Source organism: Camarhynchus parvulus, chromosome 28 (genome assembly GCF_901933205.1).
Source record: "Camarhynchus parvulus chromosome 28, STF_HiC, whole genome shotgun sequence".
Lineage (NCBI taxonomy): Eukaryota > Metazoa > Chordata > Aves > Passeriformes > Thraupidae > Camarhynchus > Camarhynchus parvulus.
Window position 1 is genome coordinate 225,739 of NC_044598.1, and position 27,922 is coordinate 253,660.

The 27,922-nt window shown below is 68.5% G+C and overlaps 3 protein-coding genes across 3 annotated transcripts; 2 read left to right on the forward strand and 1 right to left on the reverse strand.

Moving 5' to 3' along the window:
• The first annotated feature begins 39 nt into the window (after positions 1 to 39).
• On the forward strand, positions 40 to 5,545 carry TM6SF2 (transmembrane 6 superfamily member 2). The gene is made up of 10 exons (XM_030966947.1): positions 40 to 128; positions 1,279 to 1,385; positions 1,801 to 1,898; positions 2,235 to 2,338; positions 2,788 to 2,870; positions 2,967 to 3,091; positions 3,189 to 3,290; positions 4,002 to 4,094; positions 4,182 to 4,301; positions 5,339 to 5,545. The coding sequence occupies exons 1-10, from the start codon at positions 40 to 42 to the stop codon at positions 5,543 to 5,545; spliced, it is 1,128 nt and encodes a 375-aa protein (XP_030822807.1).
• Positions 5,546 to 5,888: 343 nt separating this feature from the next.
• Positions 5,889 to 11,275, forward strand: HAPLN4 (hyaluronan and proteoglycan link protein 4). The gene is made up of 6 exons (XM_030966948.1): positions 5,889 to 5,996; positions 6,373 to 6,621; positions 7,739 to 7,856; positions 8,530 to 8,892; positions 9,833 to 10,135; positions 10,944 to 11,275. Exons 1-6 carry the CDS (start codon positions 5,889 to 5,891, stop codon positions 11,273 to 11,275), a joined length of 1,473 nt encoding a protein of 490 aa, XP_030822808.1.
• A 1,173-nt stretch (positions 11,276 to 12,448) lies between these two features.
• NCAN (neurocan) lies at positions 12,449 to 26,079 on the reverse strand. The gene is given in 19 exon segments (XM_030966837.1): positions 12,449 to 13,074; positions 13,076 to 13,248; positions 13,250 to 13,260; positions 13,352 to 13,534; positions 14,134 to 14,278; positions 14,360 to 14,442; positions 14,523 to 14,681; positions 14,849 to 14,962; positions 15,082 to 15,198; positions 15,393 to 15,578; positions 15,581 to 16,471; positions 16,550 to 17,122; positions 17,125 to 17,358; positions 17,609 to 17,902; positions 18,587 to 18,714; positions 18,957 to 19,134; positions 19,941 to 20,339; positions 21,572 to 21,651; positions 26,013 to 26,079. Coding segments are annotated over 18 exon segments (4,011 nt in total). The 5' UTR covers positions 21,645 to 21,651; positions 26,013 to 26,079; the 3' UTR covers positions 12,449 to 13,004.
• Positions 26,080 to 27,922: the final 1,843 nt, after the last annotated feature.

Consider the following 27,922-nt stretch of genomic DNA (forward strand, 5'->3'; position numbering starts at 1 on the left):
GGCCGAAGTCCGCGGGCCCGGTGCTGCGGCGGGGCCGGGATGCAGCTCCCGGCGGGCCCGGCCGCCCTGGCCGCCCCCCTGCTCGCCCTGCCGGTGGCCTTGGGGCTCAGCGCCGTCACCTCCCTGGAGTGAGTGGGGACCGGGAGGGACCCCCGGGACCGGGACAGAGCCGGGAATGGGGAACGGGAGTGGGGACCGGGAGGGACCCCCGGGACCGGGAGAGACCGGGAATGGGGAACGGTAGAGACCCGGGAATGGGGACCGGGAGAGACCCCCGGGAATGGGGAGTGGAGAACGGGCAATAGGGAATGGGGAATGAGGAGTGGGAGACAGGGAACGGGAATGGGAAAGGGAGAACGGAAGAGGGAACGGGGAATGGGAAAGGGGAACGGGAATTGGGGTCCTGCCCGGGGAAAGGGGGGTTTGGTCTCTCCTGGATCTGGGAATCCAGTCGGGGACAGGGGCTGGGTCTGTCCCGGGTCAGAGGATCCAGCCCGGGACAGGCGCCTCGATCCGGCTGTTCCATGGGAAGGCGGCTGCAGGTGGGGTTTTCAATCCCCTCTGGAAGTTCAGACCCCACAGAGCCTCTCCCGGAGAGCCCAAATCCCGGCAATTCGGGTGACCCCGGCCCGGAGCCCCCTCCCTGCCCCTACCGGAGTGTCCCCGCTGTCCCCGCTGTCGCTGACGTGTCCCCGCCGCTGTCACCGCTGTCACCGGGCGCCGCTTTCGCTTTGCCCGCCCGCAATTCCCGATCCGGGGCTGCGGGAGCGGCTCCCGGCGATGCCAGCGCCTCCCGCTCCCCTCGCTCCGGGTTCACAAAGCGCGAAATTTGGGTCTCGTTTGGGGCTTTTCCAAACACACAGCCTGGAGAGTGACAGGGGACCCCACTGGGGCTGCTCCGGCCCCATCCCTGTTCCTAATCCCTGCTGGGATCGCACCCACCCTTCCTTTGGGATTTTATCCATTCCCAGTCCCTGCTGGGATCCCATCCTCCTTTTGGGATTCACCCCCTGGGATTCACCCCCTGGGGTTTGCCCCCTTTGGGGTTTGCCCCCTTTGGGATTCACCCCCTTTGGGGTTTGCCCCCTTTGGGATTTTTCCCCCCGGGGTCATTCCCAGATCCAGATTTCCCCGCTTAGAGCGCGGGCACCGTCCTCCCCTCTGTGCTGGGCTGCGGGGTCTGGTGCCGACCCTAAAGCTCAGCGGGGTCGGGGGTGTTTGATGGGGACGGGGCATTGGGGCCGTGCCGGAGCTGCTGCAGCGGCCCCGATCCCACAGCAGCCCCCCGGCGCTGGCCCTGGCCGCCGTCCTGCTGCTCCTCGGCCTCGTCTCCCTCCTCATCCTCACCGGCGGCGTCGGCCTCGTCCACGACCCCCTGTTCTGCGGTGAGACCCCGGCGTGGGATTGGGGCTGGGGTTTGGGGGCTGGGGTTTGGGATCTGGGGTTTGGGATCTGGGGTTGCGGGACCCATGCGGAGCAGGGGTTTGGGATTTGAGGGGAATCGGCGGGACTCACACAGAGCAAGGATTTGGGATCTGGGATTTGGGATGCGGGGGGGACTGCGGGACCCACAGGGAGCAGGAATGGGGTGTTTGGGGTTTTGGGGACCCCGCACGGAGAAGGAATGGGGGATTTGGGGGACCCCGCACAGAGCGGGAATGTGGGATTCGGGGATTTGGGGGTTTGAGGCACCCCTCAGGAAGCAGGAATGTGGGGTTTGGGGTTTGGGGACCCCGCAGGGAGCAGCAATGTGGGATTAGGGATTTGGGGACCCCGCACGGAGCCCCCTGCTCCCCGCAGTGTTCGTGGCGTTCTCCTTCGTGTCGGCCGTGGATCTGCTGATCGCGCTGGAGGAGGACGGGCTCATCTCGGGCTTCGTGGAGCTCTACGTGCGGGAGGTGCCGCCCTGCCCCGCACACCCCGCACACCCCGCACACCCCGCCCGGGGCTCCGGCACCCCCGGACCCCCCGTGCGACCCTCCCGGTGTCCCCCGGTGTGACCCGTGTCCCCTCCCGGTGTCGCCATACCCGGTGTGACCCGTGTCCCCTCCCGGTGTCCCCAGCCCCGGTGTGACCCAGTGTCACCGCCCACGCTGTGACCGGCCCCGGTCTCCCCCGATGTCGCCACCCCCGGTGTTCCCCGGTGTCCCCAGCCCCGGTGTGAACCTCCCGGTGTCCCCAGCCCCGGTGTGACCCGTGTCCCCTCCCGGTGTCCCCTCCCGGTGTCCCCGCAGGGCGATCCCCACCTGCGCACGGCTCACGGGCTCCTCACCTGCTACTGGGACGGCACCGTGCACTACGGGCTGTGCCTGGCCATGGCCGCGGCCGCGGGGCGCAGGTGGGCGGGGGGCGAGAACCCCGGAATTCCTGAGGAGGGGGCTCAGGGGGGCGGGAAAATCCCCAAAATCCCGAATTTCCTCAAGAGGGGGCGCGGGAGAATCCCGAAATTCCTGAATGGGGTCTCGGGAAAATCCCGAATTTTGAGGAGGGGGCTCAGGGGTGATCCCAGACGGGTGGAAAAATCCGAAATTTTGAGGAGGGGGCTTGGTGGTGATCCCGGCGGAAGGAGAGGTTGGAAAATCCCGAATATTTTGAGGAGGGGGCTCGGGGGTGATCCCTGGGGAAGGAGGGGTGGAAAATCCCCAATTTTGAGGAGGGGGCTCAGGGGTGATCCCAGGCGGGTGGAAAATCCCCAATTTTGAGGAGGGGGCTCGGGGGTGATCTCGGGGAAAGGAAGGCTGGAAAACCCCGAATATTTTGAGGAGGGGGCTCCCGCTGTCCCCGCAGGAAGAGCTACCGGGGGCTGGGTCTCTTCTGGCTGGGCTCGCTGCTGATGAGCGCCGTGGTTTTCCTGCTGGGCAACCTGATCGGTACGGCCGTGGGGAGGGGGCTTGGGCCGGGACGAGGAGGAGGAGGAGGAAGGGGAGGAGGAAGGCTCCGTGCCCACCCCGCGCTCTGTCCCGCAGGGAAATACAGCGCCGAGCTGAGCCCGTCCTTCCTCCTCAACCTGCCCTACCTCCTCCTCCTCACCTGGGCCGGCCTCCGGCTCTTCCAGCAGCCGCGGGCGCTGCCCAACCTCAGCCCCGAGCAGGTGAGGCCGGAGCCGGGGCCGGGGGGGGCGGTTTGGGGGCGGCTGCTGCGCTCCCAGGGGGCTCGGACCCCAAAAAATCCCGAATTTCCTCTGGCAGATCGCAGAGGAGCAGCGCAAACCCCTCCACCAGCGGCCGCGGGACCTGCTCCTCATCCTCATCCTCATCCTCACCGCAGCCTTCACCTTCTTCAGGGGGATGGTGAGGGCTGGGGGGGCTCGGGGGGGTCCTGGGGGGCTCAGGGGGTCCTGGAGGGGCTCGGGGGCTCTTGGCAGGGATTTTGGGGGTCCTGGGGGGTCTTGGGGGGTCCTGGAGAGGCTCAAGGAGTTCTTGGAGGGGCTTTGGAGGGGTCCTGGGGGGGTCTTGAGAGGTGTTGGAGGGGCTTGGGATGGTCCTGGAGGGTCTCAAGGGTCCCCAGGAGGGTTTGAGGGGTCCTGGGGAGGGTTTGGGGGTCCCAGGGAGGTTTGGGGGTCCCAGGGAGGGGTTTTGGGTGTTCTGGAGGATCTCGGGGGTCCCAGGGAGGGGTTTGGGGGCCCCGGAGAGCATCTCGGGGGTCTCAAGGAGGGTTTGGGGGTCCCTAGGAAGGTTTGGGGGGTCCTGGGGAGAGTTTTGGGTGTCCTGGAAGATTTCGGGGTCCCGGGGAGGATCTCGGGGGTCCCGGGGAGGGTTTTGGGGGCCCTGGGGAGGGTTTGGGGATCCCGGAGAGCATCTCGGGGGTCTCAAGGAGGGTTTGGGGGTCCTGGAGGATCTCAGAGATCCCGGGGAGGGTTTAGGGGGTTTTGGGGGTCCCGGGGAGGGTTTTGGGGGTCCCGCAGAGGTTTTGGGGGTCCCGGGGAGGGTTTGGGGGTTTCAGAGATGGTTTTGGGGGTCCCGGGGAGGGTCCCCTGCCCTCGCCCCCCTGTGCCCCCCCAGGTGGTTCTGGACTGCCCGGCCGATTCCTGCTTTGACTACACCTACCTGCACGAGCCCTACCTGCGCGACCCCGTGGGCTACCCCAAAGTGCAGGTCAGGGGGGGGACAGCACGGGAGGGGCCGGACCCCCCTCCAGGTGCCACCAGAGCCACCAGCGGTGACAGCCCGGGTGTCCCTCAGATGCTGATCTACCTGTTCTACCTGCTGCCCTTCCTCCTCCTCGCCATCTACGGGCTGGCCTGGCCCGGCTGCTCCTGGCTGCCCGACTGGAGCCTGCTGTTCGCCGGCGCCGTGGCGCAGGTGGGCGGCCCCAAAAACCCCGAGATTTGGGGGGGAAAATCCCAAAAAGGGTGGTTCTGAGATCCCGGGATCTGGGGGGAAAAATCCCAAAAAGGGTGGTTCTGAATCCCGGGATTTGGGGAAAAAATCCCAAAAAGGGTGGTTCTGCAATCCCGGGATTTGGGGGAAAAATCCCAAACTGGGCGGCCCCAAAACCCCGGGATTTGGGGGGAAAAATCCCAAAAGGGTGATTCTGAAATCGCGGGATTTGGGGGAAAAATCACAACAAGGTGGTTCTGAAATCCTGGGATTTGGGGGGAAAAATCCCAAAGGGAATAGGTAAAGGATTGGGGCTCGGTTTTGGGTGGTAAATCCCAGTTTTGGGGTGCAGATCCCGGTTTTGGGTGGTAAATCACACAGGGTGGTCCTGAAATCCCGGGTTTGGGGGGTAAATCCCAAACCGGGTTGGGCCCATAAATCCCGGGTTGGGGGTAAATCCCGGGGATAGAAAGAAGGGGTCTTGGGGGCAGATCTCGGTTTTGGGGGTAAATCCCGGGTTTGGGGGGTAAATCCCGGTTTGGGGGGTAAATCCCGGGTTTGGGGGCAGAGCCGCAGCTGCAGCTGCAAGTGGAGCAGCTGGGCTGGCTGATAATTGCCTCGGCCTCGGTGGATTTGGACGGAACCCGGGATTAGTGGGACAGAAATAGGATGGAGAGAGATGCAGGGCTATAGATAGGATGGGCCGGAGCCAAAACCCCTCGGAGCTTGGGCCTTTGCACCTTTTAGGGTCGGGATTTTGCACACTTTGTGACCAGGGTTTTCACCTTTTAGCTCCGAAGGTCTGCGCTCTTTGGGGCCGGGATTTTTGTGCATTTTGGGGTCGGGATTTTTGCACATTTTGGGGCTGAAATTCTGCACCCTTTAGGGACGGAGTTGCACTCTTTGAGCCTGGAGGAGGCGATTTTTAGGACCGGGGCTTTGCACCATTTGGGGCGGGGGGGTCGCACCTTTTGGGGCCGCTCCCCGGTCACGCCCCCGTCCCACCCCGGTGTCCGCAGGCTCAGTTCGCCCACCTGGGCTCCTCGCTGCACTCCCGCACGCCGTTCCCGTACCAGACCCCCGAGGAGGTGCTGGGCACTTTTCTGCTCTCCAACGTCCTGTACGCGCTGGGCCCGCAGCTGCTGGCGCTGCGCTGCCTGCGCTCCCCGGCTTTCTTCGTGCCCCCGGCCAGCCCGGGCCTGGCCCGAGCCAAAAAGTACCAGTGACGGCTCCTGCCGGTCCCCCGGGACTGCGGGCACCTCCCTGGGGTTGCTGTCCCCACCCCGGGTCCTGCTGTCCCCACCCCGGGTCCTGCTGTCCCCACCCCGGGGATCCCGCCCGGTGACCCTCGCCCCGCTCTGAGCGCTGGGACCAGAGATGTCCCCAGAGATGTCCCCAGGGGTGTCCCCAGGGCTGTCCCCAGAGATGTCCCCAAAGGTGTCCCCAAAGTTGTCCCCAAAGGTGTCCCCAGGGCTGTCCCCAAAGGTGTCCCCAGAGGGGTCTCCAGAGATGTCCCCAGGGCTGTCCCCAGAGGGGTCTCCAGAGGTGTCCCCAGAGGTGTCCCCAGGGATGCTCCGTTCCCCCAAAGGCTCTGGGGACACCGGGACGCTCGGCGGGGACATCGCTGCAGTCCCAGCCCCGCCCGTGTGGGGCCGGCGGGGGCCGCGGTCCCTCCCGGTGGGTCCCGGTCCCGGTGCCGGTGCCCCGGCTCGGGCTGGGAGGGTTCGGGGGTGGCGACAGCGCCAGGGGGACTTTGGTGACAAAATAAAGGAGCCAAGGTTCGCTCCGAGCCCGTGTGCCCGCCGTGCCCAGGGGACACCGGGGCTGCGCCCGGGGCCGGGGTCCGTGCGGTGCCCGCGGGTGGGCTCAGGGTGGGATTCTGGGGGGAGGTACCGGCGATTTCGGGGGGTGGGCACACGGCGGGGGTGGTACCGGCGATTTCGGGGTGGCACCGCCGGGTGGGTGCCCGGGCTGGGGCTGGGTGGGCACAGCCGCCCTTGCGGTGCCCGCGGCCGGGATTTACCGGGTCCGGTTCCTCGTGCCCCGCCCGCAGCCCGGCCCGGGGGTGCCGGCGGTGCCGGGGGCTCCGGGGCGCACCGGGCGGGCCGGTGACCTTGGCGAGCAGCCGGTCCTGCGCAGCGCCGGCACCGGGGCAGGGCCGGGCCGAGCTGCCGGTGTCGCCCCCTGCGCGGAGCCGCAGCGGCGGCACCGGCGGAGCTACCGGAGGAGGTACCGGGGAGGAACCGGAGGAGGCACCGGCAGCACGGGCGGGCCCCTCCCGCGGGCCGGCACCGGGCACACGGTGAGTGCGGGCTGCGGCCGCCGCTCCCTCGCTGCGGGGCGGGCGCGGGGCACCGGGACGGGACCCCCGGCACCGGGAGGGACGCGGCGGGCGGGGGTCGCTCTCCGCGGGGCGGCGGCGGCAGGAACGGGGCTCCCCCCGCGCTGCGCTGTCCCCGCCCGGGCACCGGAGTCCCGCAGCCCCGGGGCTGCCGCCGCAGTGTCCCGCACTGCAACACCGCACCGGGCCCCGGAGCGCCGCCACCGCCGCAGCCGCTGCCCCGAGCGGCACCGGGACCCGCGGGGCTGCCCCGCTCCTGCTGCCCCCGCAGCGGCCACCGGAGTGCCCGGGGGGGGTTCCCGCTCCCCCTGCGCCCACCGGGCACCGGGACCCCCGTGGGGGGGGTGCCCCGCTCCCCCTGCCCGCGGACCGGGCACCGGGGCTGCCCTGCTCGCCCTCAGCCCGCGCTTGGCACCGGCACCACCGCGAGGGGCTGCCCGCCCCCCCCAGACCCCGATCGGGCACCGCGACCCCCGGGGGGGCTGCCCCGCTTTTTGTGCCCCCGAGCGGACCCCGAGCCCCGGGCAGCGGCTGCCCCGCTCCCTTTGTCCCCGGACACGGCGCCGGGACCGCCGGGGGGGCTGTCCGTGCCCCTGCCCCCCGATGGGGCACCGGGACCCCGCGCGGGGCAGACCCAGAGCCCGGCTGGCATTTGGGGCTCCGCATCGCAGCCCCCCGGGGAGGGGGAGGCTCCTCCCGCGCCCCCTCCGCGCTGCCCTTGGGGAGGGGGCGCTGCCGGGGGTCTCGGGGGGCACCGCTGCCCGCTCCGTGCCCATCGGGTCCCTTTCCGGAGGTGCCATCAATAACTCGGGAGGTCCGGAGCGCTGCGGCCGCCGTGGGATTCTCATCCCGCCGGGGAGCCCCGGGGAGCACCGAGCTCAGAACCGGGACCGGGGGGTCCCCGCGGGGCTGGGGGGGCTCCCGGGTGGGGAACAGCGACCGCCCCAGCCCCGCCCGACCCCCGCTTGGGCACGGGGTGGGTGGCGGCGGGTGCGGGCGCCCTCGGGCTGGGCAGAGCGGGGGATCCCCTCAGGCGCGGGGGTTTGGGGGCGCTCAGGGCGCTGCTGTTCCCCCCCAGATGCGTCCCCAAAGCCGCTGGGCCGCCGGGCCCGCAGCGCTGCTGCTCCTCGCCGCCCTGGTGGCCTCCGAGGCGCTGCCCAACGCCCGCGGCAGGAAGAAGGTGGTCCATGTGATGGGTGAGTGGGATCTGGAATAGGATCGGGGCGGGTTTGGGGTCGGGGAAAGCGCCTGCAGCCTTTGGGGTGTTGGGTTTAGTGGCGTCAAAGCGGGGCCAGGGCTCTGATGTGTGTGCCCCCCTCCCCAGTCCTGTGGGAGCCGCCCTGGGGTTGTCCCGAGCTCTCCTTAGGGTTGGCAAAAAAGGGGAATTGCGCCCAAAATGTGACCCCACAGCCCCATCCCGCTTTGCCCCTAAACGCGGCGAATTCCTCCCACGGCCACGTCCTGCCTTGCCCCCAAAAGATGGGAATTGCCCCAAAAGTGTCACCCCACATCCCCATCCTCCTTTACCCCATAAAAAGGGGAACTCAGCCCAAAAGATGCTCCCACATCTCGATCCTACTTTGCCCCCAAAAGAGAAAATTTCCCCCAAATTCCCCCCAAAGTGCATCCCCGCATCCCCATCCTCCTTCACCCCATAAAAAGGGGAATTCAACCCAAAAGATGCTCCTTCACCTCGGTCCTACTTCGCCCCCAAAGAGAAAAAAACTCCCCCTTCCCCACTATTTCCTGCCCCCAAAAGAGGGGAACTCCCCCAGAACACACTCCCATCCCTCTCCGCCATGCGGCCCCTCCCCTGTGCCAGCCCTGGGTGGGTGGCAGTCCCCTCCCTGAGCCGTGTCCGTCCCGCAGAGGGTGACAGCGGCGCCGTGGTGGTGCAGACAGCGCCGGGCAAGGTGGTGACCCACCGCGGCGGCACCATCATCCTGCCCTGCCGCTACCACTACGACGTGTCCGCGCACGACCCGGCCGAGATCCGCCTCAAGTGGACCAAAGTGACCGAACCCATGGACTTCGTGGACGTGTTCGTGGCTCTGGGCAAGGCCCGCCGGGCGTTCGGGCCTTACCGGGGCCGCACGGCCCTGCAGGAGGACGGCGTGGGCGACGCGTCCCTCATCATCCGCAACGTCACCCTGCAGGACTACGGGCGCTACGAGTGCGAGGTGACCAACGAGCTCGAGGATGACACCGGCGTGGTCAAACTGGACCTGGAAGGTGCCTTGGGGTGTTCGCGGAGCGGCATTCCTGGGATTTTTTAGGGAATTTTTGTGGGGTTGTTATGGGGTTTTGTTGGTGGGGAGGGTTTGGGGCGGTGGCTCGTAGGGGTTGTGGGATGAGGATGGTGGGGGCTCGGAGAGCAGCAGAGGACAGAGGGAAAACGCTGCTTTAGGGGTTCGGGAGGTGGCAGAGGGGGTGAAAACTTTTTAAGGGTTCCGAGGGCGCAGTTCGGGGGTGGCACGGGCTCGGAAAGCAGCGCGGGACAGGAGGCGGTGAGGGCTCGGAAAGCAGCGGAGGACGGGGGAGTGGAAGGGGGAACATGCTGCTTTAGGGGTTCAGGAGGTGGCAGAGCGGGTAAATGATCTTTTAGGGGTTCAGAGGGCGCCGTTTCGGGGCGCCAGGGCTCGGCTGGACAGAATCTCCTGGAGTCTGGGGTTCCCAGAACTCCACAAACTCCTGGATCTCCCAAAACTCCTTGCAGGGGACAAGGAGAGAGATTTTCCAGGCGGTTCTCCCGCATTTCCCCAAACCTCAGAACAGAATCTCCTGGAGTCTGGGGTTCCTGGAACTCCCAAAAACCAGAACTCCCAAAACTCCTTGCAGAGGGATGATGAGTGGAATTTTCCAGGCGATTCTCCCGCATTTCCCCAAACCTCAGAACAGAATCTCCTGGAGTCTGGGGTTCCTGGAACTCCAAAACCCAGAACTCCCAAAACTCCTGCGATGACGAGCGGGATTTTCCAGGCGACTCTCCCACATTTCCCAAACCCCAGAGCACAATCTCCTGGCCTTCAGAGCTCCCTGCAGCCCCAAAACCCAGAACTCCTTGCACAGGGATGATGAGCGGGATTCCCCAGGCGATTCTCCCGTTTCTCCAAAACCTCACCCCGACTCAAACCCACCCCAAACCCACCCCAACCCAACCCCTCCTCCGCAGGGGTGATTTTCCCCTACCACCCTCGCCTGGGGCGCTACACGCTGAATTTCCACGAGGCTCAGCAGGCGTGCCTGGAGCAGGACGGGATCCTGGCCTCGCACGACCAGCTGCACCAGGCCTGGCTGGAGGGCATGGACTGGTGCAACGCGGGCTGGCTGCAGGACGGCTCCGTGCAGTACCCGATCTCCCGGCCCCGCGAGCAGTGCGGCCGCAAGGACACCCCCGTGGGCGTCCGCAACTACGGCTACCGCCACAAGGAGAGCGAGCACTACGACGCCTTCTGCTTCACCTCCAACCTCAACGGTGAGGGGAAACTGAGGCACGGAGGCTGCCCGTGCTCTTCAGGGTGGTGGGATGGAGGTGGAATGAGGCGCTGGTGGGGTTGGAACGCTGAGTTTGAGCAAAAAGAAATTTTTTTTTTAAAGCCAAACTCTTTTTTGTTTTAGCCAAAATCTCCTCTTTCTTATCCAAAATTCTCTCTCTTTTTAATCCAAACCTTTTTTTAATTCAAAGCCCCTTCTTTTTATCCAAAATCTCTCTCTTTTTTTTTTTTTAATCCAAACCTTTTTTTAATTCAAAGCCTGTTCTTTCTTAGCCAAAGCCCCTTTTTTTTACCCAGAATCTCTTGGTTTTAACCAAAACCTATTTATTTTTAATCCAAACATTTTTTAAATACAAAACCTTTCTTAGCCAAACCCTCTTTTTTTAACCGAAGACCTCTTGGTTTTAACCATAATCTCTTCTTTTTCATCCTTTTTTTTTTCCCTGCAAAAAACCTCTTTTTTTTTTTTTTTTTTTTTCCAAAAACCTCTTTTGTTTGAGGAATTTTTAGATGCTCCACAGATCTTCCATCTATCACCTCCAGCCCCCAAAATCATGTTGGATTCTCCACAGGGCTGATACCCCTCAACCTTTCCAACCTCCCCAAAACCTTTTTTGGGGCTCCACAGGGCTTCCATCCATCCCCAAAAAACACCTCGGGGGGGCTCCAGAGCGGATTTCTCCCCGAGCCCCCCACCCCGCAGGATGGAGGACCCTCCATCCCCTTTTCTTTATCCCCCCTCGAGGCGGATATCTCTCATCTCTTCCCTTCATCCCCCTTTTTTCCCAGGCAAAGTTTATTTCCTGAAGACCTTCCGCAAGCTGAGCTACCCGGAGGCCGTGCAGGCGTGCAAGAACAACGGCGCGGCCGTGGCCAAGGTGGGCCAGCTGTACGCGGCCTGGAAGCTGCAGCTGCTGGATCGCTGCGAGGCGGGCTGGCTGGAGGACGGCAGCATCCGCTACCCCATCGTGAACCCCCGCGCCCGCTGCGGCGGCCGCGAGCCCGGCGTGCGCAACCTCGGCTTCCCCGACAAGAAGTACAAGCTCTTCGGCGTGTACTGCTTCAAAAAGGCCGGAGAAGCGCCGCCCGTGGTGGCCGCGGGTTTCCCCAAACGCGTGTGAGGCTTTGGGGTGGTTCCGGCAGCACCCCCCCCGGGTTTGGTTTGGGGTTTGGGGTTTGGGGTTTGGGGTTTGGGATGTGCCCCCCAACCCGCCGAGCCCCGCGCGGTGCGGGGAGCTGCGGGCAGCCCCCGCCCAGGGACGGACAGGTGGCGGCGGCGGTGGTGGCGCGGGCTGGCGGCCCTCGGTGGCGCTTGGGGACACCGGGGCGGCGGGAGGGGACGGGTTGGGTGAGCCCAGCCGGGAGCCCGCGCCCGGGCCCGGGGCTGGCTCCCCGCTCCCCGCAGCTCCCGCTTCTCGACGCGCCTGTTGCATGCGCTAAAGCGCCGCAGAGCCCCCGCCCTCCTCATCCTCAGCCCGTCCCCGCGCTGACCGACCCCGGCAAGTGCCGCAGGCCCCCTCCCCAAAATCCCCCCGTGGCGCTGGGCGAGGATTGGGGGCGCCGGGTTTGGCTCCGTGCCTCGGCAGCCGGGGGGTCCCGCAGCCCCCCGGGGCAGCTCCCGCTTGGCTTGGCCGGGCCCGGGGCGCGGAGGGGTCGGGGGGCAGCGGCCGCTGTGCCCACCCGGCCGGGCACCGGCCGCAGGCTTTGGCAGCCCTGGACGTAGATGAAATAAAAGCTTCGGCCGCTTTGGAGAGCTGAGCGCGGCTCCGCTGTGTCCTTGGGGCAGCCCGGGGGGCTCGGGGCCCGTTCCCCGCTCGCCCGGGGCATCCTTGGATCGGTCGGGGGGGGATCCAAGGAGCAGCAGCAGCAGCGGAGCCGCCCCGCGGGGTCAGAGCTGGCAGGGGGTCCCCTCGGGGGTGACACGGATGGGGACCCCCGATTCGGAGGGGCTCCAGCTGAGCGCAGCCCGTAAATCACCGTTAATGGCTGGAAAGAAATGTCTGGGAGGGGACAGCGGGGCCGTGCGCGACAGGCGGCCGCGGGAACCTCGGGGACGGATGCTGGCGGATGTTTTAGGCAGGAATCACCCCAAAAACTCCATTGGCGTCCCCCCATCTCGAGGGGGACAGAGGTGCCGGCCACCACCGCGAGCAGGTGGCGGATGCGACACGGGGAGCCCTGGGGGACAGTTTGGGGCTGCTCGGAATTGATGGGGGGCGGTGAGAGGAGGCAGCTGGGGAGCGGCGCCAGGCGGGGGACACGACCCGAGGTCCCCAGGAAAGGGCGGGGGTCGCTCAACTGTTAAAAAAATTTATTAAAATGTCCAGCAGTACAGAAAGGCAGAGTCAGAAACGGGGAGGGGGCGTCAGGAGGGGGTCGGGGAGGGGGTGGGGACACGGCAGTCACGTCGCAAACAGCAGAGATCGGGAAGCGCCGTACACACACACACACACACGCCAACTCCAACGGGGACCCGAAACGAATGGAAAGGGGACAGAACCAAACCGAGCACCCCCAAAGCAGGCGCGGAGCGGGACAGCGACCCCGCCGCCACCGTGTCCCCCCCGCCCCACCCGTGCCGGCCGCGGGGACGCCCCGGGGAGCTGGGGCAGGGAAATGGGGAGGGGCGGGGGGGGCTGCTAAAAAACCAGAGCCACCCCAGGTGGGACAGGGGGGCTGCCTGATTCACCCCCGATTTGGGGACGGGGACAGAGCCCAGCTTGGGGGGTCCCCGTGCGGGGCTGGGGGCTCCAGCCCGGGCCGGGGGCTGAGCGTGGGACATGCAGGGAGGGCTGGGGACGCACACGCAGCCGCCCCCTCCGGATCCTATTCCCTACGGGGCCGGGCATCCTAAGGAGCTAAAGCCAAAAGGGGGCTAAAAAAGGGGGGTGGGGAGGGGGTGGGACGGGGTCGGGGGACGCCACCACATCCCCTGGGGACCCCTTTGTGCTCGCCCGGCTCTAGAAGTAGTGGCCCTCCTCCATCCAGTCCAGCCGGAGGTGCTGGCGGTGTTTTCGCCGCTCCTTGCGCGGTTTGTGGTGGTGGTGCTGGTGGTGCGGGTGGCTGTGCCGGTGCCGCCGGTGCCGCCGCGCTGCGGTGCGACCGCCTGGCTAACGGGGGGCAAGGCAGGGCACGCGGGGTGGGGGTCAGCTCAGCGTTCCCAGCCGGATCAGCCCCTCCCCGAGTCCCCCACTAACGTTTTGTGCAGAGGATTTTGGGCCGGTCCCACTTGCCGCTGCTGTGGCACTTGATGGTGGGCACGTGGCGCTGGGTGAAGCCCTCGTGGCACTGGTAGCGCACGCTGGAGTGGATGTTGTACTTCTCCTTCCTCTTCCCCACCGGGAAAGCGTTCGGCACCTCCGGGGGGGGCCCGCACAGCACTGGGAGGGGGGGCACAGAGCTCCGTCACCCCCCTGTTACTGGGAGTTACTGGGAGGGGACAAGGGACAGCGGTCCGGGACACCCAGGAGCCCCCCCGGCCATCCCTGGGGACACGGCTGGTGGCTTCGGGACACGCTCGTCCTTCAGGGTGGCAGCGAGCTGTCCCCAGGGTTTAATTGGTTAATTAATGGCCTTATTGGGGCGTCATTAGCGCGCGGGGTGGGGAGGAGCAGCCGGAGGTTAATGGGAATTCCCGAGGTAAGGAATGGGAATTTAATGGGTTTAATGGGAGCCAATTAAACAAACCCGAGCGCTGAGGGAGGGATTGATGGCGGGGAAAGGAAAAATGGAGATTTAGGGGAGAACTGCGGGAGCTGGCCTGGGAGAGGGGCTGGGGAAGGTTGGCTGGGGAACGGGAGGGGGCTGGGGGCTGCGGGGTGGGGACAGGGACGGCGGGACTGCGGGATGGGGACACCTGCGGGATGGGGACACCGGGGACTGCGGGATGGGGACACGGGGAGCTGCGGGATTGGGGCCAGGGATGCCGGGGGCAGCGGGGTGAGGCGGTGCCAGGCTGGGCAGGCCGGGCGGGCGCTACCTGTGCCCTTCTTGCAGATGTAGGGCAGGTTGTAGTTGCAGGGCACGTCGTTCCACTTGCCGATCTCGTGGGACACGAGCACCACGCAGTCCTCGCCGCCCGCGAAGAAGTTGTCGGGCTGGTTCTCCCGCCAGTTCTCGTATTGCTGCGGGGCCACCGGAGCGGGTGACACCCCCCGCACCCCCTCCCCGCACCCCGAGCCCCCGGAGCCCCCCAAAGCCCTCACCAAGCCGGTGTTGTCGGTCCACTGGAAGTCCTGCTCCACGATGCGGTCGTTGAGGCCGATCCAGGTGTTCTCGTGGCCGAAGCCTGCGGGGAGAGGCAGCGGCGGCTCGCACGGAGGAGGCGAGCAGCGCCCGGGGAGGGGGGATCGGGGACCCCCGGCGCACCGTTGATGAAGGCGTGCTCCTCCTGCGAGTGGATGCTGGTGAGGTGCCCGGCCCGGCGCCGGCAGTCGCGCTCCGCGTCCTCCCAGGAGCGCCGGCGGGCGAAGTAGCGGTAGCAGTGGCCCTGGAACTTGTGCCAGTTGTGGTCACAGCCCTCCGTGTCTGCGGGGACGCGGCCACAGTGGCGGCACAGCGAGGGACCGAGCCCAGCCCCGCCGGGCAGGATTTGTGTCCCCTCCCGCAGGGTCCCCGCGGTGACACAGCCGGGCCGGGGGGACACCGGGGGGACACCGGGGGGACACCGGGGGGACACCGGGGGCTGTCCCCACCTTTCTCGCAGCGGCTGCCGCCGTAGCTGGGCAGGCAGAGGCACACGAAGGAATTGACCTCGTCGATGCAGGTGCCGCCGTTCTGGCACGGGCTGGACAGGCAGTCATCGATATCTGCGGGGACAGCGGGAGCTGCGGGCACGGCGACACTTCCGTGGCCAGCGAGCGAGGAGGGGGCACCGCGCAGCGCCCGGAGCCGCGGGGCCACCCCCGCGCGGTGCCCCGGCACTCACCGATCTCGCAGTTCTCGCCGGTGAAGCCCGGGGCGCAGCTGCAGCCGCACACGGTGCCGTTGGCACGGCTCGTCCCGCCGTGCAGGCACGGGTTGCTGTGGCACGGGTCCGGCGGCGCTGCGGGGCGGCAGCGGTGCTCTGAGCCAGGCTGGGGGGGGGGCGCGGTGCCACCCCCGCTCCCACCCCATCGGCTCCCAGCGAGGAAATTCAGATAAAAGGAGCTACATCACCCAAACCTCCGCCTCAAAACCTCCCACAGCCCCGGTGCCCGCGGCTCACCGTGCCCGCCGCTCACCGTGCCCGCCGCTCACCGTGCCCGCTGGCGTTGCCGGTGCCCACCCAGGCCAGCAGCTCCCGCTCGTCCCGCGCCGGCTCCTCCCCGCTGCCGCTGTCGGTACCGAGCAGCGGGGACCCCCCCGGGCCCCCCAGCTCCGGCTCCGCGGAGGGCTCCAGGAGCAGCCCCGAGCTCGGGGACCCGGCGGGCTCCGTCCCCCGGCCTGGGGGGCACCGGGGGACGGCCAGGGCCCGCGGGTGACGGAGCCGAGGGGCGTGGGGGGCTCCTCCCTCCTGGGCTCCCCGGAGGCGTCCTCCTCACCGGGGGCTGCTGGGGTTGGGGGCCCGGGGGTGGCGGGGGGCTGCCGGGGGCTCGGGGGGGACAGGAGGAGCTGCTCGGCTGCCCCCGGCTCGGAGCGCTGGGTGGGCTGTGGGCCTGGGGGAGCGAAGCCTGCGGAGCCCTCCTCGGCCAGCGGCTCCAGCCGCGCCAGCTCCTCCGGCCGCTCGGTGCTGGCCCACAGCAGCGCCTCGGTGGCCGTGGGGGAAGGGGACGGTGAGGGGACATCCCAGGCCGGGGGGGACGAGGTTGCTTCGCTGCCGGGCTCGGCTGCGCCATTCCCAGCATCTCTGGATTCCTCCGGCTGCTCCTGGCCGGGCTCGGCCGCCCCGTGGGGAGCCGCGGGGCCGGACCGGCCCCGGGGCCCCGGAGGAGCCCCCTCGGTGTGGCCGGGGGTGGCAGGGTGTCCCTCGGAGGGACCCTCTGGCTCCAGGAGTGTCAACGCCTTCCTCTGCCGCTCCAGCGCGCCGTCCCCCGGGGCCCCGCTGCCGTCGGCGCCGTCCCCGCGGGGCTGCGGGGACAGCTCGGGACCCTCGGCCACCAACGGGGCCGGGGGCAGCGGGGGCAGCGGGGGCACGGAGCCACCGCCCTGCCGGCGCGGGCTGTCCCCGGAGAAGTCCTCGGTGCCATCTGCGGGTGGCCTCGGGGAGTCCCCGCGGGCGCTGCCGATGTCGCGGTGGCCCCGAGCGTCGCGGGGAGCGGCGGGGGACGGCGACGGCACGGGCGGGGTCCCCGCGGGGGTCCCCGAATCCACCGGGGCGGTGGCCGGGGCCACGAGCTCTGCAAGAGATGGCCCCGCCATGGTGTCACCGAGAGGCGACCGCGCCGGGAGCCCCGGCCGTGTCCGGTGTCACTCACCGGGGCTGATGTCCTCCTCCAGCGCATTGAGGGACGCGTGGGGACTCTCGCTGCCGCCTCGGGGGGGGCTCCACAGCTCCACGGCGTTGGCTGCGGCTCCCCTCACCTCCTGCGCCAGCACGGGGGCCTGGGTGACAATCCCCGCTGTCACCGCGGGGTCTCCAGAGGTGACAATCCCCGCTGTCACCGCGGGGTCCCGGCTGTGCCGCTGGAGCTGGAAGTAGCGCCCGTTGAGGCCGGGGTAGCTGCGCCTCGGGGCGCTGGAGCTGCCCGGGGCGGTGCTGGGGGGCTCCGGGGCCGCGCTGGGGACCGTGCCCAGCCCAGGCGGTGACAAGGACGAGCCGGCCCTGCGCTCCGGGGCTGGGCTGTGCGGATGGGCCGGGAGGGCGGCCGGGGGTCCCGCGGGGTCTCCGTGGGCCGGGCTGGCGCTGGGAGGGTCCCGCCGGGAGCTCTCGGCATCCACCACGTTCAGAGCCTCCTCCTCGTGGGGCCACACCAGCGCGGTGGCCGCGGCGGCGGGCGGGATGTCGCGACGGCCCGTGGGCAGCCCCGGAGCCGCCGGTGCCGGTGGCGGGCAGTGCCCGGGAGGTCCCCGCGCGGTGCCGCCCGCAGCTGCTCGTCCTCATCCCCGCCCAGCGCCGCGGGCCCCGGCGGTGGCAGGAGGTCGTAGCGCTCGCGGGGGATGTCGCGGGTGTCCCCCGATGTGCCCGGGTCCTCGCCGTGCTCCACCAGCACGTTGTCGCTGCCCGGCGGGTCGGGCGTGGTTGGCACCGGCAGCACCGGCTGCTCCGTGTCGCCGTGCCCCGCGGCTGTGGGGACACCACGGGCGTCAGCGGTGGCACCGAGGGCACCCGGGGGTCCCGCAGCCCCCCTCAGCACCGAGCACCGCATCCCCCTCCCCGCACCCGGGCGGAGCTGAGCTCCCTCCCAGCGCCGCTCCCCTCATTTATCTCATTAATTCCCCAATTAAATATTCATCCGCAGCAATTTTCCCGGCCGCGCCCCCGATCCCCGCGGGAAGGAGAGAGCCGGGGGGGCAGCTCGGGGGGTCCCCCTCACCTTTGTAGCAATAAGCGTCGAATCTGGAGGCGGCGGGGGGGAAACCGGTGCGGTTCGGGAACTGGTAGAGGGTGCGCACGCCCGGGGCCTCGCCCCCGCACTTCCTGCGCGGCTGGCGGATGGGGTAGCGCACGCTGCCATCGGCCAGCCAGCCCGGGTCGCACTGGTCCAGGCCCTGTCGCCAGGCCAGGTAGAGCTGGCCCGTGGTGGCCAGCGACGCCCCGCGGCTCCGGCAGTGCCTGCGGGCGCCCTGCCAGGTGAAGCGCCCCGGCGCCGTGGCGTAGAACACGGTCCCTGCGGGAGAGGGGCTCTTGGGGACACGGCGACATGGAAGGGATGTCTCGGGGCGGGGCGGCGCTTTTGGGATGGCCTCGTGGCCTGAGCGCTGTGGCCGCGCTCGGTGGCGGTGCCAAGGGTGGCACGGAGAGCTGGCACCCACCCGGACCCGCTGGAGAGGGATGCACGGAGGTGTGGCCGTGGGGGGACATCGTGGGCACCCAGGCGTGCCAGGGACACAGAGGGACAGCGTGGGGACACCATGGCTGGGAAGGGACATCCCTGGGCACCCAGCCGTGCTATGGCCATGGAGGGACATCGTGGGCGCCCAGCCAGTCACGCTGTGACCACGGAGGGACATCGTGGGCACCCAGCCGTGCCATGGACACAGAGGGACATCCCTGGGCACCCAGCCGTGCCACGGTGGGGAAGGGACATCGTGGGCACCCAGGCGTGCCATGGCCTCGGAGGGACATCCCTAGGCATGCAGCCATGCCATGGACACAGAGGGACATCGTGGGCACCCAGCCAGTCACGCTGTGACCACGGAGGGACATCGTGGGCACCCAGCTGTGCCATGGCCAGGAAAGAACAGGGACACCCCTGGGCACCCAGCCGTGCTCGTGGCCGTGCCGTGGGCACTCAGGGATCCCCTGGGCACGCAGGCACCCCCTGGCACCGCTCCCGGCGCGCAGCCCTTGCCTCGCAGCTCCCGGGAGTAGCAATAGACGTCGTAGAGCTCGTCGGGCTCCCTGCGGCCGTAGCTGCGCACGCCGGGGAGGCTCTCGCGGTCTCCGTAGCAGCCGGGCCGGGACAGGGTGATGGGGTACCTGCCGGGAGGGGCACGGTGGGCGCGGGGCTCCGCGGGGAGGGCGGCCCGGGGGTTCCCGGGGGTTCCCGGGGGTTCCCGGGGATGCCCGGAGTGGGCAGGGGGCTGCCAGGGGGTGGCCAGGGGTGGCCTGGGGATGCTCGGGGATGGCCCGGAGTGGCCCGGAGTGGCCCGGGGGTGGCCGGGGGTGGCCGGGGGTGGCCCAGGGGGTGGTTTGGGGTCTGGCCCGCCCCGCACTCTCACCGCACGCTCTGGTCGCTCAGCCAGCCCGCGTCGCAGTTGTCGTAGCCGTCCTCGAAGGCGGCCTGGAGGTGCTGGGGGGAGGCGATGACGGCGGAGTTGTCGCGACAGGCGCGGCGGGCGGCGGGGAAGCTCAGCGCGTAGCGCTCGCCCGCGGGCCGGTAGTGGAACACAACGCCTGGGGACACCGAGAGGGGACATGGGGCAGCAGGACACGGCTCGTGTGGGGTCCGTGTGGGGCGCAGGGCTGGCACGGGGTGCAGGGTTGGCACGGGATATAGGGCTGGCATGGGATTTAGGCCTTAGACAGCTCGCAGAGAGCCCACAGGGCTCGTGGGGTGCAGAGCTGGCACACGGTGCCACAATTCCTGTGGGGCGCAGGATTGGCACGGGGTGCAGGACTGGTACGGGGTTTTGGGCTCATGGGGTACAGAACTGCCATGGGGCACTTGGGACACGGTTTGTAGGGTGTCGGGGGTACACGGGGGGCACAGCTGCCATGGGGGTACAGGGGGTGTACAGATCCTGTGTACAGGGAACAACTGGGGTGCACAGCTCACATGGGATGCAGGGAAAAAATGGGGTTCACAGCTCTCATGTGGGGTTCACAGCTCACATGTGGGGTTCACAGCTCTCATGGGGTGCAGAGCTCACATATGGGGATCATGGCTTCTATGGGGTGCAGGGAACAAATGGGGTGCAGGGAACAAATGGGGTGCAGGGAACGAATGGGTTGAAGGGCCTAAATAGGGTGCCCAGCTCTCATGGGGTGCCCAGCTCACCCTGCGTGCCCAACCCACCCACCCTCCCTCAACCCCAGGGGCTTCACCATCTCCCCAAGAGCCCCCCTGGCCGTGCCCCCCTGGCCGTGTCCCCCTGGCCGTGTCCCCCTGGCCGTGCCCCCCATGGCCGTGCCCCCGGGGCGGCGGCCGCCCCTGGCCGCCCCCGCGGCCGGCCCCGGCCGCCCCCCGGTGCCCGGTCGCCGTGTCACCTCCAGCGGCAGCAGGTCCTGCTCATCCTCGATGCCCGCCACCACCTCGCAGCGGTAGAGCCCCGCGTCGCTGGCGCGGGCCGCCCGCAGCTGCAGCGTGGCGTTGGAGCGGTCGCGGCCGTAGCCGGGCAGCGACACCCGGCCCTCGTAGGCTCTGACCACCTTCACCGCGCTCTCCTTGGCCACCAGGATGGGCGCGTCCTCCCGCTGGCCGCTGGCCGAGCGCACCTTGCTCCATTTGACGCGCGGCGGCTCCGGGGGCTCGTTGGGCCCCAGGGAGGCGGAGGGGTGCAGGAGGAAGAGGCAGGGCAGCGTCACGGGCTCGCCCAGCCCCACGCGCACCGCCTGGTGCTGCACCCTGGTGATGTGGATCACCTTCCCCTCGTCCTGCGAGCCTGCGGGGACAGCGGCTCGGCTGCCTCGGCGGCTTTGGGCACAGCACGGAGGGCTGGGGGGCATGGCAGGGTGTGGGGGGGCTCCGCTCCGGGCGCCCCCGAGCCCCCCAGGAGGGGCAGGAACGGGAGGATGGGTTGGCATAAAGCGTGCCCGCCCCGTGGAGCGGCTGCAGCCCGGCCGTGACACCTCTGCGGCTGAACCCCAACTCGGACGGGGTCCGCGCCCCTCCCCAGGATGCTGCCCAGCCCCTCGGGGTGTCCCCAGGGTGAGGGCACTGCTCTGCACCCGTGGGTGCCACTCGGCTCCCAGGGGGCACCAGCCCGCCCTGGCCCTGCCCGCACAGAGGGATCCCTCGCCAAAGCCCGGTGGTACCGGCGGAAAAGCCCCCCACGTGCTGGGATAGAGCGTGGCAGGACCGTGACCACCCTCTCCTCCTCCTCCTCCTCCTCCTCCTCCCGCACTAATCCCGTCCCAGCGCAGTCGCCGCCGCAAATCCCCCGCGTCTCGGACCCCCCGTGGACCCCCAGCGGGGTCAGGGACCAGCTGGGGGCCGGGGACAGCCACTAATCCCCCACCCCCTCCCGGGGCCTTCCTCCCTCCCCTCCCCGCTCCCCGAGCCCTCGGCTCACTGGGGCACAGGGAGCGCTCTGGGCTTGGCGATCGCAAAGCCCCCGATCCCAAAACCCCAACCCAAAGCCCCCGATCCCAAAGCCCCGATCCCAAAGCCCCCGATCCCAAAGCCCCCAATCCCAAAGCCCCGGAACCCAAAGCCCCCGATCCCAAAGCCCCCCCCCGATCCCAAAGCCCCCGATCCCAAAGCCCCCGGTCCCAAAGCCCCCGATCCCAAAGCCCCCCGATCCCAAAGCCCCCGATCCCAAAGCCCCTCGGTCCCAAAGCCCCCGATCCCAAAGCCCCCGATCCCAAAGCCCCCGGATCCCAAACCCCCGAGCTGCGGTGTCCCCGCCGCGGGGGACAGGGGGGGCACACGGCTCAGAGCCACGGCAAATCCCCGGGGGGCTCGGCTGCGCCGTGGGGAGGGGGATTTAAGGATTTAAGGTCTCGCCTGCAGCGATCCCAGCGCGGAGGGAGGGGGCGCGGCCGCCTGGGGGCTTCTTCCTCCCTAATCCCGCCGCAGCCCGAGCCCTGCCCGGGTTTTTATTGATGAACTGGCCCGGAGTTCATCATTTATTGCTGCTCGCTCGCTAATTAGCCCCGGCCGCCGAGCACTTACCTAGGACGGCGATGGGGAGGAGGGAGAGCCCGAGCAGGACCCAGCAGGCGGCATCCCCCATCACAGGGACCATCCTGGACCTGCAAGGACAGCGCGGGCTGCCAGGCCGTGCCATGCCGTGCCATCCTTGACCCGCCAAGCCGCGCCGTCCTGGACCTGCCAGGCCGTGCCATCCTTGATCTGCCAGGCCATGCCATGGCCGTGCCATCCTGGACCTGCCAGGCTGGGCCGTCCTGGACCTGCCGGCTGGCTCCCCCGCCCGGTCCCCGCGGCTGCTAGGTCCCCGGAGAGCCGCGTTTGACCCCCGGGAGAGCCGCGTTTGACCCCGGCAGCGGCGCGGGATGGGCGGGGATGTCCCTCTGTGTGCCCGGTGCCACGCGTGGTGACACCCCCGAGGCAGCCCGGGCACAAAGCCCCGGCAGCTCCATCCCCTGGAGGGTCTCAAAGCACCCGGGAGCAGCGGGAGGCCGGGCAGGTGACACAGCTGGGTGGGCACAACCCTGGGTGGCACCTGCCAGCATCAGCCGGCTGCCGCCGCAAGCAAAGCTGGCATGGGCATCACCCAGAGCCTGTCACCGTCACCCAGAGCCTGCCACCATCACCCAGAGACTTCCACCATCACCCAGTGCCCATCACCCAGTGCCCGTCACCCAGTGTCCATCATCATCACTCAGTGTCCATCTCCACCACCCAGTGTCCATCACCATCACCCAGTGTCCATCACCATCACCCAGTGCCCACCACAATCATCACCTGGCATGGGCATCACCCAGAGCCTGTCACCATCACCCAGGGCCTGCCACCATCACCCAGAGACTTCCACCATCACTCAGTGTCCATCACCATCACACAATGTCCACCATCATCACCCAGTGCCCATCACCCAGTGTCCATCTCCACCACCCAGTGCCCATCACCCAGTGCCCATCACCCCGTGCCCACCACCATCACACAATGTCCATCATCATCATCCAGCTCCCATCAAAACCATCACCCAGCTCCCACAACCATCACCCAGTGCCCACCACCATCACCCAGCTCCCACCACCATCACCCAGTGCCCATCACCCAGTGCCCACCACCATCACCCGGTTCCCACCACCATCACCCAGTGCCCATCACCCAGTGCCCACCACCATCACCCAGCTCCCACCACCACCATCACCCACTCCCACCACCATCACCCAGTGCCCATCACCAGCTCCCACCACAGCCATCCCTCACCCTTGGGGTGCCCAACCGGCCGGGCAGAGGCAGCAGGGGCAGCCCCAGCACCCCCAAACCCCAAAGTGCCACCAGGTGCCCACGAGCCAAACCCCGAGTCCTCCCCTCTGCTCCATCCTGGAATTCGCTGCTCCTGCTGTTCCCCATCCCTGCCCTGTGCCAGACACGGATTTGGGGGGCACCGGGAGCGCCAAACCGAGCGTGCCTCACCGCCCACCCCCGATGCTCCATTTTCCATCCCTTGATGCTTCCCCCTGTCCCTTCTGTGCTTTTATGGGACGAAAATAGAAAGAAAGAGAGAAATGGCGAGAAAAAAGGAGACCCCCGCTGGCAAAGGGACTTCTCGGGGATGCAAAACCGCGTTTTATCTGATTTCTCCTCGAGAAAAAAGCCTTGGCAGCCCCTTCCCCCTCCGCGGGGCGCTCTGCCCCCGAAGCCAAGAGCTGGGAGGGGACAGGGAGGTGACCTGGGACATTCCCGGCCTCGGGAATGGGCGACGGGAGGCGCCTTTGGCCGGATGAATCTCCCAGGAGCTGGAAAAGCCCAAAGCAGCCCCGGGGCACCGCCAGCGGCTCCGTCAGCCCCGCTCGGGGCCGCTCCGGGAAGGGAATTCCGCCAGGTCGGCGCCAAACTCTGCCCGTTTTTCCCGGGGGGAAAAATACAAATTCCTTGGCAAAAAGGAAAAAAAAAACCAACAATTTCTTGGCGCTTTGGGGCTCGGGAGGCTCCGGCTCCTCCTGTGAAATGTTGGATTTGACTTTCCGGGTGTCCAGGAGCTCTCCCAGGACAAAGCAACAGCGGCGGGACCTTGGTCCGGGCACCGCTGGGGACATCGGGGGTGGCATGGGGACACCCAGGACACCCAGCGCCAGGGGTGCCCCGGGCTGTGCTCACACGCATCCCAAGGCTTCGGACCATCCCTGTTGGGTTTTCCCACTTTGTGAAAGGTTTATTTTTTCTGGGGATTCCCACCCATCGTCTGTCCCCGCTGCAGCCTCCAGGAGATTTTTCCCATCCAAAGGCAAACGAGGGGATGTGGAGAGGGGGGACAACAGCGATGGGACCGCGCTCCCTGCCACCTTCCTGCGGCCTTCCCCCTCTCCATCCTCCTCCTCCCTGCCCGCGGGGCGCCCAGAGGGGCATCCAGCGACAACTCAGGGCCACCAGCCCCGAGGCGAGGGGTGCCAGGCGCGGTGCCACCCCGGGCTGGGGCAGGGACAGCCCGCATGAACACGAGGAGCAGGAATGCCGCGGGGAGCGGAAATCCTCCTCGGAGGATTCACCGAGAGCCGGCTCGGCATCGCTTCGGATGTTCAACACAAAAGTCGCTCTTTGGATTTCCAGCCTCTTTCCAGATTTGAGGGATGGGCTGGAGGGGTGGGATGGATGCGGGTCCCTGATCCCGCCCCGCTGGGCGCTGCTGGGGGCTCGGGGTTGGGGTTTTGGGGTCTCACGGCTGAGCCGCCTTTTCCCTGCCGTCAGCATTCCTGCAGGATTTGCTTTCTCAGCAGGAGAAGCGGGAAAGGCCGGGCCGGCAGCACCTGGGAGAGCTCAGCTGCCCCCAAAGTCCCCTGGCAGCGGGGACAGGACACAGCTCTGCTCCTCTGGGGACACCCGGCTGTCCCCGCTGCCCTTGGGGACACATCCCCGTGGCTCTGCCCCGGTCCGCGCCCGCAGCCCCCCGGCACCCCCGGCAAAAAGTTTCTCCCAGGGTCAGGACGAGTGACACGGGATGCGCCAGCCCGGCGGGGACAGGGCCACCACCGGCGGGGTCCCCGCGCAAGGTCCCCACAGCCGGGCAGTGTCCCCGGGGCGGAATCCGGAATCCTTCCCTCCTCGTGGCCATCCGTGAACCCACGGGTGGCACCGCCGGGCCTGGGGCAGCCCGGGGTGGCACTGCCACATCCCTGAGGTGGCAACGCCACATCCCTGCGGTGGCACTGCCACATCTCTGAGGTGGCACTGCCACATCCCTGCGGTGGCACTGCCACATCTCTGAGGTGGCACTGCCACATCCCTGCGGTGGCACTGCCACATCCCTGCGGTGGCACCGCCGCATCCCTGAAGTGGCACTGCCACATCCCTGAGGTGGCACTACCACATCCCTGAGGTGGCACTGCCACATCCCTGCGGTGGCACTGCCACATCCCTAAGGTGGCACTGCCACATCCCTGAGGTGGCAACGCCACATCCCTGCGGTGGCAACGCCACATCCCTGCGGTGGCACTGCCACATCCCTGCGGTGGCACTGCCACATCCCTGCGGTGGCACTGCCACATCTCTGAGGTGGCACTGCCACATCCCTGCGGTGGCCCCGGGACCGGCCCGGGATGGATCCCGGATCCCCAGACCGGGCTGGGCCATGCGGGTGTCCCCAGGCAGTGCCCGGCGGTGACAGCGAGGCCAAGGGGCTGGCACAGCGCTGGCGAGGGGACAGAGGTGGCCGGGCCGCCAGGGCCACCCGAGCCCGGATTTCACAGCGGGGTCTGTCCCCGCAGTCAGGGCGGTGTCGCCGTGACGTCCCCAAGGCCACGTGGCTCGGCCCCCGCGGGGACAAGGAGCGTGTCCCTGTCCCCCCGGTGTCCCGGCCCAACCGGGGCCACCACGGCAGACGAGAGGAATCGAAAATAACGCCGGTGCAAAACGCCCCCCCCCCCAAATCCCCCCCAAAGCCGGGCGAACATTTTCACATCTGTCACTAGCTGTCACCTCATGAATAATTCATCCTGCTCATGAATATGCAAAGCCGGGGCTGGTGATTAGCTTGAGCTGAAACCGAGCTTAATTCCACACAGGCCGCCGGGACCACCCGGGCAGTGCGGGGGTCACCTGTGTGTCCCCCCCCCTGCCCCGAGGCCGGGCTGGGACGGGGGCGGACCCCGGGACCCCGCGGAGCTGAGGGGACATTTGGGACAGCGCTGGGGACACGGGAGGGCTGGCAGGACAGAGCGGCCACTGCCCACCCACCCGGACAGCCCGGATGCAGCGGGACATTGCTGTCCCCACCCTGGGGACCCCCCAGCCCTGGCAGTGCCACCAGCTGTCCCCATGCCCACCGCAGCCCCCCTGACCTCTGATGTCCCCGCGGGTCACTCCGGCCAGCGGTGCCACCAACGCACAGGCGACATCCCGGTGCCCACCCCCCCTCACCGCTGCCACCCCGGGGGCTGCTCCTGCACCCCAAATCCGAGCCCCCCGACCCCCCCTCAGCACCCACCTCCCTCGCAGCGCCGCCGTGGCCCCGGCGGGCCCGGGCTGTCCTGCGGGGGTGTCCCCGGGGCCCGGCGGCGGGGCCGGCTCCGCGTCCCCTCCTCTCTGCCCACAACAAAGGAATTCTGCAAACCTCGCTGCCGTCACATCTCACAGGCAACGTGATGCTCCCCGCTCCCCCCCAGCCTGCCGGAATAAATTAGCACCTCGGGAAACTGTGATCCCGGCCAATATGGGCCCTTTGCCGGTGCGATTTTTATTAGGCAGACAGTCTGCAGCCTTTATTTTAGAATTTGCTCCTCTTTTTAGGTTTGTTTTTTTTTTTAATTTATTTATTCTTTTTTTTTTGCCCCGCTTTCTGCCTCTCCCTGCAAAGCCCCGGAGCCTCGGCGCCGGTGCAGCATCGCTGCGAGCCCTCGGCTCCATCGCCAGCCCTGCCGGGGCTCGGCCACACGCTGGCAGTGACTCCCGACACCGCTGCCGGTGACAAAACCGGGAGGACACCCCCGGGCCGGTGGGCCTGGCGCGGATCCAGGCCGCTGGCACCGCCGTCCCACCGATTTTGGGGCTGCCGAGCCCCTCGCCCTGTCCGCACCCACATCCATCCATCCATCCGTCCCGGCTGCTGTGTCCCCACGCTGGGGACATCCTGCCACCACGGGACAGGGACATTCCCGGTCCCGACCCGCCAGGGAGCCACCAGTGTCATCAGCAAGGAACCGGGCGGCCCAGGCTGTGGCACCGCAGGAGGTGACACCCAGGGGGTGACACCCTGGTGGCACCCTGTCCTGCCACCTCTCTGCTTGTCCTCTGTCTCGCTGCCAGCTCCGGGGGGGCTCAGGGCGCGGTGTCCCCTGCCCCGTGTCCTCAGTGCCCCCCTCAGTGTCCCCAGCCCTTGAGAGCTCCGGTGCCCCCGGTGTCCCCCTGTCCTGGTGTCGCCACAACGGCGGTGGCCACGCCCCCATTGTCCAGCTGTCCCAGTGCCCTGATCCCCGCAGTGTCCCCTCCGGCCCCACTGTCCCCAAGCCCTGCACCCCCATCCCTGACAGCTCCCTGTCCCCTCAGTGTCCCCAGCATCTCCCCCACGCCAGGGCCACCCTCCCTCACCCCGGCCCCCTCAGTGTCACCCCCGGTGTCCCCCATCCCCGCTGCGTCCCCAGCCCGGATCCGTCCCGCTCCTGCCGTAGCCCTGCCGGTGTCACCGTCCCCATCCCCGCCGCCGGGCCCCGCGGGCCCCCCCACCCCCGCATTCCCCAGCCGGATCCATCCCGCTCCTGCCGTGGTGGCGCCGGTGTCGCTGCCGGTGTCACCGCCCCCATCCCCGTCCCCGCAGCACTGCCGGTGTCACCGTCCCCATCGCCGCCGCCGGGCCCCGCATTCCTGCAGCCCCCGCAGCCCCGCCGCGTCCCCAGCCCGGATCCGGCCGTGGAGCCGCCGGTACCGGTGTCGGTGTCGGTGTCGCTGTCACCGTCCCCATCCCCGCCCCTAGCGCGGATCCGTCCCGCTCCTGCCGTAGCCGTGCCGGTGTCACCGTCCCCACGGCCGGGCCCGCAGCGGGGGCGGTGCCGGTGCCGGTGCCGGTGCCGGTGCCGGTGCCGGTGCCGGTGCCGGTGCCGGTGCCGCAAGTACCTGGTCCGTGCTCAGGGCGCGCCGGGACTCATCGCCGCCGCTAGAGCCGAGCACCCCCGCCGGCACCGGGGGCTTAAAAGCGGCGCTCGGAGAGGGGGGCAGCGGGCCGGGCCCCCCCCGGAGGGGGCCGAGCCGGGCCGGGCCGGGCCAATCGCGGCTGGCGGCGGGCGCGGGCCCCCCCCGCCGGTGCCGCCGGTGCCGCCCGCCCGCACCTGCCCGCAGCGGCGGAGAACCCGCGCCCGCTCCGCGCTGCCCGGCGCAGGGCGAGGGGCGGCCGCGCATGCGCCG